We start from the raw sequence: 21208 nt of genomic DNA, 5'->3' as shown, positions 1-21208 counted from the left end.
CAGCAGAAATGTTGTAAACGTCAAAAATCAATAAATTTTCTACAATTCCTTCAATCAATTTTGAATGCAATGTCAAATTCAATTTCATTAGAAAATATAGCTTCTAGTTAGAGTAATGAGGCGAATCAAACAAAATTTCAGCAACAATTGTTTCAGAACTAGAACACTGACAGGTCAGGAAGGGCCCCGTCTTGTGGCAATATATCCCCTATAATCATCACGAAGCAATCTGCCCATATAGCTGAGCTCGACGCTCGACGTTTGGACGCAAGGAAGCAAAATATACATTTTACATGTACTATGATGCGAGTCTTGTTTCCTTCCAGCTCCATATTTGCTGGGCTAACAGAAATGTAAATACCGGTGCAATACTCATTTGTTAGCTTTGATTTGTTTTATTTCACCTTATATACCTCCTCCATCAAGAGCCAGGGTCAAAGTCAGAGATCCACTTTATCTTTGACCTTTGGACCCAAATGACCTTGACCATTAACCCAGTGACCCTCATCTTTGGTCAGTTGACTTATTCTTTAATTCCAACCAACTTTGCTTTTTGATATCATAACAAAATGTTCATCAGGGAAAAGGTACAAAATTTAACCTTGACCTTTGCCCCAATGACCTTGACCTTTGGTCAGTTGACTCCTTTTTTAATTCTGATCAACTTTGCTTCATTATGTCATAACAAAATATTCATCAGTGAAAAGATGCAAAATTTGACCTTGACCTTTGAACCTAATGACCTTGGCCTTTGACCTTGTCTTTTTACCTCAATGTGTATTTTTGTGAACTGAACATCTTGACCAAGTTTCATGTACATCGGTCAATAAATACTAAAGTTATCAGCCAGGAACATAATTTGTGGACGGACAGACAGACAGAGAGATTACTATAGGGCACCCGTATCTCCGATACGGGGCCCTAATTACAAACAGATGTTCCTTTTTAATTTCAATCATTACAAGGTAGAAACAAGAAACCACCAATGGCGATATGCCGGAATAATTGCTACAGTACATTTTCATGTAAAGCATTACATGTGATACGCATCCTTTAAGATACAGTTGAACCTCGTTATCTCGAAGTCGACGGGATCGTTGGGAAACTTCGAGTTATCCGAGTATTCGAGTTAAGCTAGTTCCTATGTTTGGCATAAAGCTTGGTAAAGTTCCAATATGAAGCTATATGTATGTCATTGATTTCTCTGGCAATCAACGTATCTAAACAGTCGATAAATGACAAAAAGATAACTATATAGAATAAAAAATATACAACTTATTCATAATCATATTCATTAATTAATTAATGTTACAATAAACACACATGCTGTCTCCGGCCTCGTGCTATGGTGATAGAAATTTCAATGCGGAAATGAAAGTGCACATGTCTTTATACAAATCACTGTATTGGAGCGTACACGTTGGATTGCTCAGTTGATTTCGACATTCCGAAATGGGTATGAGTTAATCAGGAAACATATTCACATTTATAGACTCCGATGACACTTGACATCTCCTCAACACGACGTAGTCAACAAGAATTATGGTATTGTTCCTATAATCTCTCAATTAATTATCAATGCCATCCAAGCTCCTGTAAAAACATAAACCAACGAACCAGTCCTAGGTTGTGATTTTTACTGTGGAGCTTATTTACGCATGACCGCACACGGTGACCCATTTTCCGGTTAGAATGTGTCCGCAGCTTTGGTATAAATAAAGTGCTTTTCAAATTGTTTACGGGCTCGCAGTAAGTACTAATTGTTGTTAATCAACATTGATGAAGTTTGTTTCTTTATTTGTACAAAGTGTTTTTACAGTCAAACACATTTTAATGCCATAAGTTTAATCTAAGTAATTATGACCGAGCGTAAGCTGCTCTATGAGAACGATGTTTACCGTAGCACGTATCAAATAATTAAAGAATATATGATAGACTTGTGAATCTTAAGAAACTTCGAGGTAGGAGATATTTTTATGTAGGATTTACGTTGTTGGGACCGATGTTTCACTTCAGGATATCCGAGTTTTTCGAGTTTTCAGAGTTCGAATTATCAGAGTTTTTATTAGTAAGATTAAGAAGAGTTTTGGCCGGGACCGATGAAATACTTCGAGTTAAACGGGGTCTTCGAGTTATACGAGTTTGAGATAACGAGGTTCGACTGTACTTAAGCCATGCAAGTTAAGTTGCTTAGTAACTGACCTTAACCAATCTTCTTAACCTGGTCACTGAAGCAGAAAATGTTGGTCAGAAGCAGCATCCGAAGCATCACATGTGATAAGCATCCTTAGATACATAAGCCATGCAAGTTTCATTGATGTATAACAAGTGATAACTTGGTAATTTAAGTGACCTAAACCAATCTTCTTAACCTGGTCACTGAAGCAGAAAATGTAGGTCCGAAGCAGCATCCTAAGCATAACATGTGATAAGCATCCTTAGATACATAAGCCATGCAGGTTTAGTTGATGTGGGATAATTAATAACTTGAAAACGGAGCTTAACCATTCTTCTTAACCTTAGTGCAGACAAATAGACAGACGGCCAGCTGTCCGGCCGGGAATCGCCAATCTACAAGCCCTGATTGCGTTGCAATCCGGCCAAAAACAGTTTCATGGTGATAGTTATCTGTGACGGTAAAAATAAACTATGAAATTTGTTTTTATTCAAAATTATCTTATTTCCTGCAAGTCACTTAAACCAGATAAACTGCAAAACAAACCTAATCTGGACTTTCTGCATTCCTGTCTAATCTGACCCTTTGTATTACAAAATACTGTCTAATCTGACCCAAGTATTCTGACTAACAATCTGTCCAAACCGACAATGCTATAATCTCATGTCTTTTGAAAACTACCAAACAAGACATTCATATTCAAACATCTTGTGTTGTATAAACAAACCCTCTGTGAATTATTTTTGAATTGTTTAATATCAGGGTTTTTTTGCAGCTGATTATTCCAAAATTAGCTAGGATATAAGTCAGTGTAGTCTTAACTTAAACTCTGACAGAATGACAATCTACCTTTCTGTTTGTACCAGAATCAGACTATGTCATTGCATGTATAATAGTATATTGGCAACAGTTATGTTTATAACACACCCAATTATGATGGTTGGTAACCTTACATTTCCTATCCTTACTTTACTGGTGTGTTTTGATGTTTTTAATATCCCCCTTATTAGCACCACCTCTTTAATATCTCCCTCAGCACCACCTCTTTAATATCTTCCTTATTAGCACCACATCTTTAATATTTCCCTTATTAGCACCACCTCTTTAATATCTCCCTTATTAGCACCACCTCTTAAATATCTTCCTTAGCACCACCTCTTTAATGTCTTCCTTATTAGCACCACCTCTTTTATATCTCCCTTATTAGCACCACCTCTTTAATATCTCCCTTATTATCACCACCTCAGCACCACCTCTTTTATATCCCCCTTATTAGCACCACCTCTTTAATATCTCCTTATTAGCACCATTTCTTTTATATCCCCCTTATTAGCACCACCTCTTTAATATCTCCCTTATTAGCACCACCTCTTTAATATCTCCCTTATTATCACCACCTCAGCACCACCTCTTAAATATCTCCTTATTAGCACCACCTCTTTAATATCTCCCTTATTATCACCACCTCAGCACCACCTCTTAAATATCTCCCTTAGCACCACCTCTTATATCTCCCTTATTAGCACCACCTCTTTAATATCTCGCTTATTATCACCACATAAGCACCACCTCTTTAATATCTCTCTTATTAGCACCACCTCTTTAATATCCTCCTTATTAGCACCACCTCTTTAATATCTCCCTTATTATCACCACCTCAGCACCACCTCTTAAATATCTCCCTTAGCACCACCTCTTATATCTCCCTTATTAGCACCACCTCTTTAATATCTCGCTTATTATCACCACATAAGCACCACCTCTTTAATATCTCTCTTATTAGCACCACCTCTTAAATATCTCCCTTATTAGCACCACCTCTTTAATATCTCCCTTAGCACCACCTCTTATATCTCCCTTATTAGCACCACCTCTTTAATATCTCGCTTATTATCACCACATAAGCACCACCTCTTTAATATCTCTCTTATTAGCACCACCTCTTTAATATCTCCCTTATTAGCACCACCTCTTTAATATCTCCCTTAGCACCACCTCTTATATCTCCCTTATTAGCACCACCTCTTTAATATCTCGCTTATTATCACCACATAAGCACCACCTCTTTAATATCTCTCTTATTAGCACCACCTCTTTAATATCTCCCTTATTAGCACCACCTCTTTAATATCTCCCTTATTAGCACCACCTCTTTAATATCTCCCTTATTATCACCACCTCTTTAATATCTCCCTCATTAGCACCACCTCTATAATATCTCCTTTATTAGCACCACCTCAGCACCACCTCTTTAATGTTTTCCTTATTTGCACCACTTCTTTAATGTCTTCCTTATTAGCACCACCTCTATAATATCTCCCTCAGCACCAACTCTTATATCTCCCTTATTAGCACCACCTCTTTAATATCTTCCTCAGCACCACCTCTTCAATGTCTCCCTTATTAGCACCACCTCTTTAATATCTCCCTCAGCACCACCTCTATAATATCTCCCTCATTAGCACCACCTCTTTAATATCTCCCTTATTAGCACCACCTCTTTAATATCTCCCTCAGCACCACCTCTTCAATGTCTCCCTTATTAGCACCACCTCTTTAATATCTCCCTCAGCACCACCTCTTATATGTCTCCCTTATTAGCACCACCTCTTTAATATCTCCCTCAGCACCACCTCTTATATCTCCCTTGTTAGCACCACCTCTTTAATATCTCCCTTGTTAGCACCACCTCTATAATATCTCCCTCAGCACCACCTCTTTAATATTTCCCTCAGCACCACCTCTTTAATATCTCCCTCAGCACCACCTCTTTTATATCTCCCTCAGCACCACCTCATTTTGGCTGTATTTGCAGATTATTTGCCCATGTAGGGAAGGTAAAACAGCAGCTTTTCATATGTTTATAATAAATATTACTTCAATGAAACAAATTTATACAAAGAAAAAAATCGAAAATGCTTTCACAACTTTACCTCATAATCTGCAGTCTGTTCTTCCAATGATGGTACAAGTGAAAACAGTTCACATATCTTTTCAACTACCGCAGGTCTGAAAAGAACGATAATTACTCCACATCACACTGGTTTTAATAAATTATGAAACTAATGAAAATTAAGAACTTTGAAATAAGGAATATTCATAGAAAATTTGTAGATTTATCACCTGCTTAAGGTAACAAGAATGCACATTTTTTTCAGAGGTATCTTTGATACTTTGATACATTTATGCTATATTCAAAGAAGGGCTATCTAGTTTGAGAAGTCACTAAGAAATGGTAAACCTGCAGCAATGTGTGCAAAATACACCAGTCAAACCTTGGTTAGATGATATAATTCTTGTCTTTCAGAGAATTTTTATGAGGCTAATAATGAACAAGATTGATGCAGAGGCAGAAAAATAACCGCTCGTTCAATGCCATGCCCAGATTTTGTCATCCTCGATACTCCAGGGTTAACGCTCATTTTCGCTCTCTGCATCCCCGGAATATGTCATCCAAAAATTGAAGGCATGCAGCTAGCTATTTGATTGGTCCCTGACCAATCACTTAAGGCAGATACCTGTCATTACAAAGGAGTGACAACCGACTTCAAAGCCAGTCTATTGTACTGTTACTCGACCGGGAGATTCTTTTGATGTACATCAAAGGATCAAACTAGTCTTCTCCTCTCATCCCGTCCACAAGGTGGTGCACTCTAGGCCTTCAATTTTGCCACAACATATTCCAGGAGGTGCAGAGAGCTTTAGTGAGCGTAACCCCTGGAGTATCAAGGATAAGATTTTGTTCAACGTTGAACTTAGCCTTTAATTGTCTTGGAACATTATGAGTATTGACCAAGTTTCATCAGACTCAGCCATATCTTATTACATTATTGTGCAGCCAACCAATCACTGTAGTTTACTAATCAAGTACTTATGGATTTTGCTTGAGTTTGAATCCAGCTTCAGTAATTGTTCACTGTAAATGATTATAAAATTTCATCAAAATCGTATACTATTATAGTCATTGCTGGAATGGTTAACAGACGGACAAGGTTATTGCTACAGAGATATCAATGTAGACCGATGACCAAAGTGCACTCCAAACAAGAGGCCCACAGTTCCTGTATCCCTCATCTGGGCAATTGAACTGAAGAAGGATTTTAAACGATTTACCTAAAATTCCCTTATTGGGCCCTGCCCCTCTTACCACAGGGGGGCACACCCTTCATTTATACAATATTGAGTCCCCTTTGCCTAAGGAACTCCAGGCCAAATTTAATTAAAATCCATTAAGCTGTTCAGGACTTTAAGTGTTTTAAAGGAAAAGTTGACGGATGGATGAACAAAGGACGCCGCGCCACAGCATAAGCTCAAACTTCATCCCCTTGTGTAAAGAACATTAAATTTTGGTTTTCAAACATTTTGGATATTTATAGTAAATAAAACATTTAAAATGTTTTGGTTTTTTTTACATTTAAGAGGGTTTAAGCATTGAGGAGTAACCTTTAACCAGATAAGGTAATTTGTGAATGGTTTAAGTAAACTTATTCATATTTTCTGTTATCGAATTTGTCAAAATGGTAAGTTCTAGGAGGTGTAACACAAACTCAGTAAAAAGCCTTCACATGTGGTGCGTCAAAATATTTTATTCAATACAGAGAACTTTTCAAGTTCTCAAAATATCTCACTGTCATTTAATTATCACATACACTTCAAGAAACACTGATATGGAGCGAAAACAGGTTTTGTTTGTTCTCGGGGGTAGAATAACATTTCTGTAAAGTACATTTGAAATCGAGTCAGCCTTCTACGAATGTCAACTAGGCTCCTTAAATAAAATTCAAACTGTCTTTCGTCAGCGTCCATCTATCCAGAGTATTGCAGTTAGCAAATGTATGTAATCTGCGGAGGTTTCACAGAATCCTTACAACGTAGAAGTATCAATTTGAAATGGGAATATTTACATTCTGTTGATGGATTTTATTTTAGAATTAATAGATCTCTCTTTTTTCTTTCTTTTTTTTTAGATTAGTGAAAATACCTAATGTTAAAATATAAGATGAATTAGATTTAGCTTATTTCATTTCTTTTCTTCTTGTTTTTATTTATTTTGTAAATCAATAGTCTATTTTGAGATTGTAGGTTTTCATAGATATGTTTCCACAAATAACGTTTGGCATATAAAAGAAATCCATTTTTCGAACCATTGCTGACAAACCGATCTCCGAAACCATACCGGTACTTGCCACTTCTGCCTTTTTCTAAGGTTTCTGATTTATCTCATTTCTAAAATGAGGTTGAAAAATCGTGAGCCACAAAAAAGTCATAGTGGTGTATTTTCTCTTTCATGTATAGCAAAGCTTATAAAATTGATTTTTGAGAGTTTCTTACAATGGGTCCAGCTGTATGTCCCTTGGGTTTGTAAAAATACCTTGTATGTTATATTTTGAAAAGTGCATTTTCTCTCGAGAACATAAAAGATAATTTAAGTGCTTGAAGTCTCCTTAATCATAATTTAGGCTTTTTTTCAGAAATAAAAAAAATCACAAGCACTTTTTTACCTAAACTTCAATGTATTGACTCTGAAGATAGAAGGTGAACTTTACAGAGTTTTTTTTTTCAAGACTATAAAAATCCCTGATGGATGTGAAACGACATAATATAAATTGAAGAAAAGGAAGTAATTAAGAAGATGTGTTTTATACCGTGAATCCCGGACGAGACTGTCAGCAAGCACGGACCAGGCAGACAGGATGTTAATAACCTGAGGGTAGATATAAAATAAGGAATGTGTCAAAAAATTGAAAAGTCATTATGAGGAAATTACTTTCGTCAGACATATTGACCGTATCATAGACATTTTTGATAACTTTGCTGAAAATGACATGAAGAAACACTACACAAAGTGTTATGTTAATTATCAATTTTTGCTGGCAGACATTTTTTCATCCAGAAATTTAGCTTGATGATTCATATATAAGACCTGTGTATTTCATCTCAAATAAACAATAATCTGTGAAGTATTTAGCAATCATCTAAATGTGCACAAATAAAAGTAACCGGATAATGTATTGGGCATAATTTAAAAATATACTTTGCATCGTCTAAAACCATTTCATTTCTTTTTTTCTAAATAGTTTTATAACTTTGTTCTTCAAGGTAAACATTAGTTTGTCAAAATTGCTTTTGAAGTATTTTGCTGTGTGTAAGTATGCAATACGCAACAGATAATTTATTCTCTTGGCCTAACAATGTGCCTACCTCAGCTTCACATAGGAAGTAAAGTCCTTCCAGAGCCAGAGACGATACAGCTGCCTCTTCCTCTCCAGGACAGAGGGTGAGAATGTCCGATAGAGGACCAAGCATGTCCGTACCGTGTTGTTCTGGTCTGTGAAACAAAACACAATTTACTAACCAAGTTATTTATAGAAATGGTGCAGCAGAATTTATTTCGGTTTTCTCCAAAGGCCTCCAAACAGAACGAAACAGAATTAGCATAACTCTAACTTAATATGCATATTCATCAATATTAATTTGCATATTTATCCATGTTCATTTGTATATTTATCTACCTTAATTTGCCTATTTATTCACCTTTATTTGCATATTCATACACTTAATTTTTCATTATCATCTACCTTAATTTGCATACATCCCGGATGGCCTTTGCCTTGACCAGCAATACTTCCAGGGAGTATCCTTTTGGTGATTCCATGATCTCCTTCAGCAGTTGTGGGAAGCATCGGTCCTGGATCTTCCATAAGTCTGTCAACATCTGCAGGTAAGTTCCCTTCATCGCCGGAAACGTGCCAAAGGACTGGATAGTTTTCAGGATAGGCCCAACACACACCTAGTAAAGTTTCGTTTGTATATCTTTAAATTCTTAAGCTTATATTTCAAAAGTAGAAAATAGCGAATCTGATGCGACTACTTACTTTTTTCAACAAAATTACACCAAGAAAAATCTCTCAATTTACAAAATTAATTAACTAATTATAATGCAAGGTAACGTTTCTTACTACAGATAATAAGTCTGGAAGAATATTAAAATTACCATATTTTACAGATTGTAAGTCCAGCCTAAATAAAAGTCCTTGCATAAGGGACAACAACTGTATACACATATATAAAGAGTAGAAATGCACCTTATGTGTAGCAAGCTTGGGTATCGTCATCAGGATATCAAATCTGACAGACGGAGTGCTCTCACTTCCTAGCTGGTACAGCATTAGCGGCAAAAACCATGGAGCCTGTTGGGAGAAACACAAGAAGTAGGCTGTCTTCATAGAAATTGATTTCAGTTTTTAAAGAAAATGTTGGCACAAAATTCAAGGGCATTTCAAGGACTTTTTTGATAAATTGAAGGAAACAATACATATATTTACTTTTTCATTCCATAAAGAACAAACAATAAAATAGTTTTGTTTCAATGACTGCTGTTTCTTGCTTTTCTAGCGAGACGTCAGGTGATGTTCCAATAACATCAATTCCGACAGATTTTAAGCAACAGTTATAAACATGTGTTTGTTGCCTTTCATACTAGGCTTATGCCATCAGCTCAGGGTCTTATACCTAATGTGTCATCTAGGAGATGCAGGCTTACATGTGTTATCTGACTGAGAAGAAGTGCACTGATGACTACGATTTACCAGATATTCTTATAAAGGTTACTTATAAAACCAACAAGTGGTCTGGATACAGAAGAAGTATACTGCCACATTGATACAATTCTTTAAGGTAATAGGTTTGTGTCACCATTTCTCAGTAGAATTTCTTCAAATTTTGTAGTTATATTGCTTTGAAGTAAAGAAAATGTTCTGGCCCCGAAAAAATATATGTTGTCAGAATTTGAAGGATTTTAAATGGAAATTTATGTAAAAAGGAGTGAATTTTGAAAAAAAATGGAAGACACAATTTTTTGCAAAACAATGTCAATAAAAATGATACTGCCATAGATTAGTATTGCATTAATGTGTATCAATTTAATAAATGCTGAAATTGTGTAAAATAAATTATCTATGAGCGGTTAAAAATTGACATTTTATAATACAACCATACACATAGTAATTGCATGTAAGAGTTATCTTTCTTGAAAAACTTCATAGGTAGCCGGTTTCCTGAAGTACAGAAAAATGGACAAATATGACTCACTGATAAAAAACAACTGAATTAATGCCTGGATTTCTTTGAAATACTTTAATATTGAGAGAACACACACTGTTCTGTCAATAATAAACATGTATACAATATTCATCACAACTCTAGACATTAGATTATGCGGAAATTGTGATATTGTCTCCCTACGTTGGATGTACTTCCTATTTCCGTTTATCAATACACTCATTCGACCTTAAAAGAAACCTGCATTTTATAGTTACTTATTCTTAACTTTCCCCCCCAACTGTTTTTAGGAGAAACTATTGATTTATACTGGTTGTTGAAGATGGACATCAATATCAAAATCACAAATTGAGGTGAAATTATTTCTTTATCTTATGGACAAAAGAGTAGCGTCATATCTAAAATTGGGGAAAAAAGGAACGAATTGCAAGACACAATTAAAGGTTAAACAATCTTATAATCTTAATTAATAATGCATTAAAGGGGCATCACGCTGAAGTAACATATCAAGTGAGACTCCTGATGGAAAATAACGATCGGATTTGGCTGAAATGGATTCATAAAAATGATTAAATCTAAGATAATCATCGGTATTTCTACCTGTCTGACCAACGTTTTGTTCAGGGATTTCCCTCTACTAGCGCATGCGCATAGCACACCATTTCTTTGTAAACAAAATGACTGGCCGTGTGAAGTAAGCGAAAGAAAAAGTGTTGTTCCGTGTCAGCTACGAAGCCAAAAGTTGCCAAATGGTCAAAAGATAGCACAATGAGTACGTTACGGAATCATTATTGCCAGTGGGAAGTATTCAAAGCAGAAAATAACTGCCCTAGCAGTTAGTACGGTGCATTTATTCTTCCGGATTGCCGGTTTAGCTGAAATGAAATCGACAGATATGCTAGCGCTGTTTATGTTATGAATAAATATCTAAAACTATTAACCTCGCTAGTAGTAGTATCATGGTGTGAGTTTGAACACAAATGAACTTAGTCTAATATGTTAATGGGCATGTATCGGAGGGAGTTTACGTTGTGTTTCTATAATTAGACAGTGGTTTATGCGAAAGGAATTAAGGGATAAGTGACTGGTTAGTTTGATTTTGCCATGAGGCCCTCCAAGGGATAACTGTTGTGATGGCCACGGCGTATTTTGTTCTGTTCTCTGTCGGTACTCGGGGTCAAATGAGATACGTGCGCTATTAGATTTACATAATTTATAATATGACTGGGATCAGTAAAATGGTATGATTTAATTAAATTGCTGAATTAAACGATTTTGTTTTGTTTTGACATGCAAGATTTAGATAAGTACTAATATGAATAACCGGCCTCCTCTGGCGCGACGACGCAATATATAAAAAAAAATCGCTCTTCGTCAGAAAGCTACGTTATCACAGCTAGATTAAAATGTCAAAATGACGGACCAGGCTGAATAACTGAGGAAGGAGAAATTACTTCTAGTAAATAGGATCGCATAATATTAGTTTTTAAATCGTAATTTTTAAACAGTTCATGTTTTCATATGATGTTGAATGTTGTAAAAATGGCGCATGCTGCCGATAACTACGGCTTATCTGTTTCGGACAAAAGGAACTGATTAAAGAAAAGTTGTCTCAACATAAAAAGGTCCATTTACAAGTATGCTTTAATTAATCTTTGTAAATGTTGAAAAAATATAATTATCAAGTATCTCAACACTTTCCATATCTGACACATATTGTACATGTACACGGAGTGGTTTTGCCATACAGTTTATTGTGTGTGATGGCTAATATGACTTACTAAGTGTTAGCGTATGGAGACAGTGAAAGTGGGAAAGAGAGTATACATACAATTATATGCATGGTATAGGGAAAAAATTGGCCGAAGACATTGAGTTGTACAATGTAATAATAAAATTCACAAACGTTTCTCTTTTTTATACGCGTGTAGTTTGTCATTGCATATATGCACTTTTATGTAAACATTTGAAAAGGGATATTCGTCTCGCGCCATTCCTTTTTACAGAAAGGTTTGTCCCATGGTTGAGGGAAGCGGTGTTTAGCCCCGTACCATCCGTACCGGTATTAAATTCAATATATATTTATATATATCAACTTTATGTTTATGCCTATTATCATTGTTGACATTTAATTGTAAATGTATGACGGGAGAAGGCTGTGATCAATTGTAAAAACTTGTGCCCCATACCTTGTTCAATTTTATGGGCCACAAATATATGTTTAAAGCTAAATAAATTTAAATTCTGAATATTGGCAAGTGTGCAATTAACTTATGATGATGAATAATTATTGTTCAATAAGTTTGAATACGGACTTAGAAATCATATTACTTGGTTTCATAGTGCGGTAAGAAGTTGCAATTGCCTGACGGCCCCTCTCTGGGGGCCCCTTTGGAAACCGTCTCATCTCGCTCACACCACTTGTGTTTATACTGCCTAGTCAGGTGACGTTATCGGCGGTATTTTTGACAGGGCTTTCCCGAACAATTCAAGTGGTCAAACTGGACATTTGGAATGGACTATGAATATGGGGATAGCGAGGTAACATAAGTGGAAGTGCATACAATACATACATTCATTAAAAAAAATATGGCTCTTCACGTGATGTCCCTTTAAGGGATAGTAGGGATAGTGCCAAGTGAATAGTGTGTAAGGGGGATAACTCTAACACAAATCATAGGTTTAATGAGTACGGAGGTAAGGTAGCATATATATATCCTTTAGCTTTACACAGTGTTTGGTTGTACCTGAGTGTTGTCCCTGTTGGCTATCAGAGTCAAGGTCTTGAGGGCCAGACTGGCCTCACGATCATTTCTGAACATGGTCAACAATGCAGACACCAGATTAGTCAAGGAGAAAGGGATGTGATTGGTCACTTTGAGCGATGACATCAGACCAGACATCCAGGACACTGCTTGCTCTTGCTGCATAGAGAAGACTTTTGTCCAGTTGGCAAAGTTTTGACCTTGGTAACTAGCTGTGGTCAAACCAATCTTTATATCTTGGTCTGATACCTGTGGATGTCATACAAACAACAAATATACAACAGATTTCCTAGCTGGTGTAATGTGCTATACAAGAGAATCTTCTTTATTTTAGTTTCAAACAAAAAATGGTTCCAAAATATCTAAATATTTTTTAAGGTTTTCATTTTTAATATATAATTTTATTATAGATAATCAATAGTTAAGGAAATTGTCTTATTAAACATAAAATCTTATAATTAATTTTGCCTTTAGAAAGCTGAATTCTTTGGCCCCTATCTGGATTCATTATTATAAAAGTATCTACATAATCTTATTTCTGTCTTGCAGCCATTAATAATTGATAGCATGGACATCAAAATGTTCTCACCATTTCATAAGGAATCTTTCGTTTCTTCTCGATGTTTAGAATTATCTCCCCTGCTAGACTGTGAAGGACGCTGAGCTGTCGACCAATCAACTCAGACTTGGGTGTGGCCAGGATCTGGAGAACGGGCAGGACCAACATCCCCGCTCCGACTGGACTGATGACACGACTGTCTGTCTCAAGGATCAGCTTGCCTTCAAAAGAAAAATCATTTTTGTTTTTCTTTTAACACTTAGTTCAAACAACACACACCAATGTTGCACGACCTATGGGTCTAAATAACATTAATATCAGCAGTTATATTTAGAGCACTGTTAAATATCATTATAATTCATTTCATATTTTGTTTTGGGGGGATTTTATCCAGCTTAATCTGATAAGTGTCAAATGTGACTGATCAAATCAGCGCCTTCCAGCAGGGTTGCAAATGCTGTCAATGTCAAACATTCTTGACCTCATGACTGGTTTCAGGAACAAATGACGTTCTAAAAGTATGATTTATATAATTTCAACTGAAAAATTTCCCATAAAAATAACTTACACATCTTGAGCAGTGACAGCACTTGATCAACGGAACACGAAAGAAGAGTGGTCGCCACGGTGATTAAGTTTTGGTCAGAAGCCATAACCTGGAAAAAAATATGAGAACATTACGGTTAGAATTTATTACTTACTTACAAAGATTTTATTAACACTCAGACACATAATATATGTTACATGAGGAAATAAAGTAGATATGGCAAATGAAGTACAATATACATATTTATATACACATGTATAACTGAAAGAATGGACAGTTCAATTTAGAACCTGTAAGGTATAATAACATGATATGACATTTGTAGTAAAGATTCATTTCAGTTCAAATGGAGAGGGGTATTAGACTTGTTCAAATTCCTGTCAGGCTGGGTAAATGACTCTTTCCTGCATTTTTAAAACTAAATTTCTAAATATTCATTTTATTAATTACTTCAGTTGCATGTTACTATAAATACATGATGACATCTAAAATACCTCTGGAGAAGATGATGCTACTTTCATCAGGGCATCCATCAAGGATGTGACCCCTTGACCTTTCAGCACCCCCTGGTGATGGAGGGATAAACCAAACTCAGCTAGGGCCCGTAACTCTCTTTGACATTTGTCAGCTCTGCAGTATGACAGGCACTGCAGTATGATCTCGGTCACAAACTGAGTGGTCTTGGCAAGGTCTTGAGATTCCCGAATCTGGAAACAAAGAATCAAATCAATTTACCCCTGAAAGATACAAGTGCTTAATATGGCGCTTTACATATACATGGTTGTCTCTGAGACTATCTCCAACGGATATATGGTCATTTGAAGGTTGTTTTTTTGCATCCAGAAATCTAAACGAATACTTGATAAAATCAGAGATTATCTAACACTAGCAGGGTTTTAGTGGTTAAGGGACGAAATCTGGAAAAATCATTGTTATAGGACCATTTTGGAAAATTTGAGTATAGTCATTATAACAAGACCGTTAATCTTTGATTTAAGCTAGTTTTTATGATAATAATTATAATCATTCTGTCCTTCCTACATATACTGCATGTTGACTAACTGTTTTGTTTATTTGTGGATTAATGTCCTCTCAACAGCCAGGATCATGATGATGATGGGTGCTTTATTTTTAAGGAAAACACTGCCAGAAAGAGAAAGTGGATAGAGAAGAAAGACAGGAAAGATAAGAAACGAAAAGTGTTGTGATGGGGGCAGCAGATCAATTTTGGTATCTTTCACATCCTCTTGTTAGGACACAGAAAGGAAGCCCTCAGTTCTGCAGGAAACCCCACATCATTCACCTTTTACAAACCCTGATAAACCCCTGACTTGCTTTCAATATACTGGTAGTGTTTCTGATGCTTGAAAATCAGTACAATGTCATAAAGCATATGTCACGGTCACTCAGATTGAAACTTAAAGCTGAGCTTTCGAAGCCAAGTGTGTTTAAGATTATACTTAGATCATATCAGATTGATGGTTAACAAGAAATGTAAGCCAAATGATAGCTGAAACACCCTTCACTCATCCAATTACAATCGGCAGTTCTTCACAAGTTTTCTTTTTAACAAAAGGGGGAAAATCTTCATGTCAGCAGCAAAAGGTTAAAGGTCATGAAATTGTTGGAAGAGCCGTCACATTCAATCCTAAAAATACACCATCCAATCGCATCAATTTTCTTGTCTTAATAATCTCAGTGATAAAATCTGCCCGCTAACTAGATCAGATGAAATCAGCCGGCAACATCTAGCATGTCAATTGGTATCGTCATTCCCTGAATTGTGTTTCCCGGAAAAAAACAATTGCTGTCGGACAGAATCATTTGGAAAAGAGTTGAAGCACGTTCATCTCATCTTCATCTCCAATTACCACAATCTAATCAAGATCGGATCTGTTGCTGCGATTCAGTTCGTAAACTACGATCCATTCGTGGAGTGAAACAGAGGCTTAATGTGACACATTGTTCCAACCAATCAGTTAAAGTGCCTCAAGAACAATTAGTTATCGGGAAACAACATAGATGGGGTGAAAGGTCAAAGTCCTAGCAAAGATCGGCAGCATGTGACCCTGAGTCCTATGACAAGCATTTACATCTTCACAGGTATCTAAAAGAAACATATTACTCCATGAAAAACAACTGATCCACTTAAGTTGTCTAGATTGTTCCAGAGGTCAGTTGTTGTGCATTACAAAACATATTTTTCAAGCCTTTTTTTCAGCCCCATCCCTCTTAATATATATGTATTTATTTATACATGTACTCATATCTTCCCTTACAAAATTGAATTATGTCGTAATCTGTTTTTGTGAATCTTCAAAAACAAGAAGTTGAACATTCATTACAATTCAGCCCTTCAAATTGTCTCTGTTACTCATATCCTTAATTTTCTTCCAAGGATGTTAAGTCTGGTCCTAATCAAATCAAATCTCATTTTGAAGTCCCAAACAGGAGCACTTTTCGTAATCGAGGCCTCCTACCTAACAGTACATGTAAAGTAAGTTGACATTTACTGTAGAAGCGGGATTATTAGATATATAAGCCACCTATAGCCTTAGGTATGACATTCATATCTTTAATAGGTCCATTTCATATAGATATTACCGCACCAATCATATTGAAGGGCAAACGTAAGCCTCGTCTCCTGTCTCTAGACTGATGGTGTCAACGACAAAGGTGCTGTCAGTAGAAAATTGTGTATGGGAAAATTTGCTTTCCTATATTTCCAAATGGATTTATTGGTAGAAATTGGAGGCAAGTTACTTACATTATTTTAAAATTGAGAGTACAGGTAGCTCAGGTAAAAGTGCAAAAACCCACATAAAGAACATTTCTTATAGCAAAGAAATTTCGTTCGTTTCAATTTTAAATGAAGGATTTGAGAAGACCATATTTTTCTCTCCGAAACATAAAAGTGAATTGATTTAATGTTAATTTAAATGCACACTGGCTATAAATATGTATAAAAAGACAATCAAATTAAACAGTCTTGCTTGGTTCTTTTTAAATGAATCCTTAAATAAGTTTTGGGAATATATCATAATGAAACGGTGAACGCCAATTAACAGTAACATAATTGACTTGCATCACCCAGTGTGCTTGAAAAACTTCATTAGCAGTGTTTGTTTGGCGAGAGGGAAGGATTTAATTGGGGATTTCAGCATTATCAGTGATTGTTTTGGGAGACGGAAGGATTTAATTGGGGATTTCAGCATTATCAGTGTTTGTTTCACGAGAGGGAGGGATTTAATTGGGGATTTCAGCATTATCAGTGTTTGTTTCACAAGAGGGAACGAAGGATTTAATTGGGGATTTCAGCATTATCAGTGATTGTTTTGGGAGACGGAAGGATTTAATTGGGGATTTCAGCATTATCAGTGATTGTTTTGGGAGAGGGAAGGATTTAATTGGGGATTTCTAAGACAAACAAAGGTTTGTTTAGTGAAAGATTTGAATATTGTTTATAGTTAATTGGGACCTCAATTTGAATATAAACTCTCTGCTTGTTTCCTTCCTCTTCTTTCATTCAAAAGACTTCATTTTGTTGTGGCTGGTATTTTGTTGTTAAAAAAAGGCTTTTAACTTTTTTTTTATTCATGAACAAATATCTTCGATATTCATCTAATAAGAGCAAACTAGGGGGAGAGCACACTTATAAGAACATGGGTATTATGTGAATTGAATAAGATAAACGTTTCTGCATTAATGTCATGGGAGAAAGTCGGCATGATTCTAGGTTCAACTCCCCTGCCTGTTCAGCACCCCTATCAAATGTACTTTGAGGTATTTGCTTCTTTACAGCTTATCTTTCCTTCTTTATTTCTGTCTTTTATCTTTCATTTCCTTATTTTTTGAACACCATTTGACCACATACTTCCTGATCCATGCTGATAGCTTTATTGAGAAATTTTCATCAGCTAACTAAAATCATTTTACAACCAACAGAAATGTTTCACCCCAAATTCCCATTGCATACAGACATATATTTTCGTTTCTGTCTGTGATCTTTTCCCAACAGAGGAAATATTATCTTCAGAATATATCCAGCTAAGCAGCACCACAAAACATACAAGTGATCGATTTCACATGCACTTCCTGTGTAACTGATTTTGCATCGTTGATGTCGGCCTAAAATCAATGCCGCATTGTTGACGCCAGTCTGATTTCTAATGAACATGGAAACAGACTAGCCATGCAGAAAGATACACCAACAGATCCGACCAGTCTTCGGGCTCAATGCAATCTTATCTACCCGATAGGGAAGTAAGTATGGCTGTCAGGTGGAGAGAAAGAATCTATGTTCTCTTAACCTAGACTGACATCTAACTATTTACCAGATGGATAGGGAAGTATATTTAATTACTGTCTGAAATACTTGTTTCTGATTGGCTGGAGAAACTAGATGTTTCAATTGTTATAACATCCCAAATTGTGTTGACAACATAAGGTGGCACATAGTTTCATCAATTTTATTTTTCAAATTACTTTTTTTAAATTCCATCAACTGATAATGAATGTGCATACATCATGTCTTTTTCTTTTTTGAGGTGCACACTTCTTTGTTTTTCGTGGGCTGATGGTTTTAATTCTGAACAGTCATGAATTTTTATGTATTTTACCTGAAAGTATGGCAGGATGTTCGTAAGGAAACGGAGTATTCCCCTGGCAGATTCCTGGTCCTGTGATTGGCCAATGACTTGCATTAGGACTCTCTCTAGACTGGTTTTCATTGGTTGATATTGGCTGCTTTGCTGCGGTTCCACCAGTACAAATTTCAGAAAGGGGGCCAGCATCTCCATGGCGTTCTGTCGCACACTTTTAAAATGATATCAAAAGGCAGGCATTAACCAGTCTTAGTTTACACAGGAAAACATGTTCAATTATGAACGCATTCATGTAAAATAAAACCCTTAAGAACTAGGAATATTGTGAACTAATCTGAGGTGCCATAGGGCACGGTTGAAAATTTGCAGCGATTGATATAATGATTTCAATTTCCTGTTAGGCTGTTAAACTTCCTGGTTATTTAATTATTACTTTCACAAAAATTATACTCTTGAAATTTCAGTAATTATATCAATCCCAATGTCTCATGAAGATTTTTTTCACAAAATTTTAGTAATAGTTTCCTTAACAACAAGACAATTTTAATGCATATCAGTTTAATCATGACAGCTTTAAGGTGATACACATTGAATTCCCCTTAACCTCCATGACAACAAGCAGCTCAGTAGTGTAACTTTTGTTTCCATGACAACAAGCAGTTCAGTTAAACTTTTGTTTACATGACAACAAGCATCTCAGTAGTGTAACTTTTGTTTCCATGACAACAAGCAGTTCAGTTTAACTTTTGTTTCCATGACAACAAGCAGCTCAGTTAAACTTTTGTTTCCATGCCAACAAGCAGTTCCGTTTAACTTTTGTTTCCATGCCAACAAGCAGTTTAGTGTATCTTTTGTTTCCATGGCAACAAGCATTTTAGTGTATCTTTTGTTCCCATGCAGCTAAGAAAACATTTTGCTTATGGTGACATTTTTTTTTTTTTCATTTCCTGTTATAAGCAGTTAACTAGACACATGTAGGCATATTCACCTTTTGTTTCCATGACAACAGAGGCTGTATACTTGGTGCTGTAGGAGAGGCCATGCCTCCGGACGGTTCGTCAAGATGGTGATGAAGGGGTGAGGAGGTGTCCTGTAAAGAATAAAATATTAGTTATATAAAATAGAAACTTCTGTAGAATGATCTGTCTGGCCCGATGTCTACTTTGTCAGTTTTGCATAACAAAACTGTCAGAGTTAAACAGAATATTTGACACCTCTGCCATTGCTGGAAAAGCAACACCTTAGCCTTAGTTTTTCTCTAAATTAATTAAAACAAGACAATTAATGAACAATTTATTATTTAAAAGATTGGGTGGCCACTTGTTCACATTCACTAAATAGTAACAAGACATTGCATCAGATGGGTCGTAGATGGCCGGTAAATTGCCAAATGTGACTAGGCTATTAATGGGCGATGAAAAACAAGGGCCATAACTCTCTTAATAGCAGTGTATGAAAACATACTGGGGGTTACACATATTTTAGAGAAAGTAAAATACAGACAGAACGACGAACAACATAATTTGTGTTAAACTTAACCAACTTTAAGGCAGTCTGGATAGTGGAAACAGTAAAAATAATTTCAGTTCAAATTCCAGCAGCGATAAATATATACCATAAATAATGGCTGGGTTCACAGCGTTTCCGTGGGACAAATTCTACATTACAACTTTCTGTCAGCTATAAACAGCTATTCTTTTCAGACTGATGACAGGTTCAAACTTAAAACGGCATGTTAAACTCACATATATCCTCATATTTAGTTCCCTTAGAAAATGCACATCCCAGACACAGAAGTATACTTCTGTCAACATTTTTATTTTACCTATTCACAGCAGATATCAACACTCTATAAACCTTGAACTGAGATGTCTAATGGCCCTTATCAAATGTCAATAACTGCAAACTTTATTCCAAATTCTACATCATAATACAGCTACTTATATGCCTTAATGTGTCGAAGGGTAACTAGGGTAAAATAACATACTGAGTATTCTTTTTTCTTTTATAAAAATGAAGACAGTTGCTTAATACCCAAGAGGTTCTATTCTGCTATTCCTAATCGAACTAGTATCGCCCACAGACATATCAAGTTGAATTAAACTTAAAAGTGATGTATCCATTCAAGGCTAAACTGCTATACAAAAGTTTCAATTACTTTTAAGACCTTATATAAAGACAAGAGGCCCATGGGCCTTAACGGTCACCTGATATATTTATACAGAGAGTTGATTTCGTTTTTAACATGAACAGAAATATTATTCAAAGTGACAAAAAACAATAAAACCACCTTATTCAATATCAAGCATACAGATTTCAGACTAAAAAGGATTTGAAACTAGCACCTCTGATTCTAAACAAGGAAAATGAAGAAATTTTAGCACACTGACTCCCTTGAGCCCCACCCTACAGCCCTTGGGGGTAGGGCTGGCTCAAAATTTTCAAAGTATCAAACTGTCAACTCAAGGTTATAATTCCAATCAAGTTATTAACATG

At 35.9% G+C, this 21208-nt stretch overlaps 1 protein-coding gene across 3 annotated transcripts in view; it reads right to left on the bottom strand.

The window, feature by feature from the left end:
- Window positions 1-21208, bottom strand: part of LOC110443640 (focadhesin-like) — a 364600-nt gene that overhangs the window by 59209 nt on the left and 284183 nt on the right. For all 3 annotated transcript variants that reach the window (XM_021487984.1, XM_021487985.1, XM_021487983.1), the window contains exons 6-16: window positions 19701-19802; window positions 18728-18923; window positions 14603-14815; window positions 14130-14217; window positions 13592-13782; window positions 12985-13251; window positions 9262-9366; window positions 8755-8966; window positions 8378-8504; window positions 7822-7880; window positions 5110-5185 (exon numbers count right to left, since the gene is read on the bottom strand). In XM_021487984.1, the coding sequence (XP_021343659.1) occupies window positions 5110-5185; window positions 7822-7880; window positions 8378-8504; window positions 8755-8966; window positions 9262-9366; window positions 12985-13251; window positions 13592-13782; window positions 14130-14217; window positions 14603-14815; window positions 18728-18923; window positions 19701-19802 (1636 nt within the window). The remainder of the gene's footprint in view (window positions 1-5109; window positions 5186-7821; window positions 7881-8377; window positions 8505-8754; window positions 8967-9261; window positions 9367-12984; window positions 13252-13591; window positions 13783-14129; window positions 14218-14602; window positions 14816-18727; window positions 18924-19700; window positions 19803-21208) is intronic.

Source organism: Mizuhopecten yessoensis, unplaced genomic scaffold, assembly GCF_002113885.1.
Source record: "Mizuhopecten yessoensis strain PY_sf001 unplaced genomic scaffold, ASM211388v2 scaffold716355, whole genome shotgun sequence".
In the NCBI taxonomy this organism is placed as follows: Eukaryota; Metazoa; Mollusca; class Bivalvia; order Pectinida; family Pectinidae; genus Mizuhopecten; species Mizuhopecten yessoensis.
The sequence above is the reverse complement of the archived record's forward strand: the minus strand, read 5'-3'. Positions and strand labels throughout refer to the sequence as shown.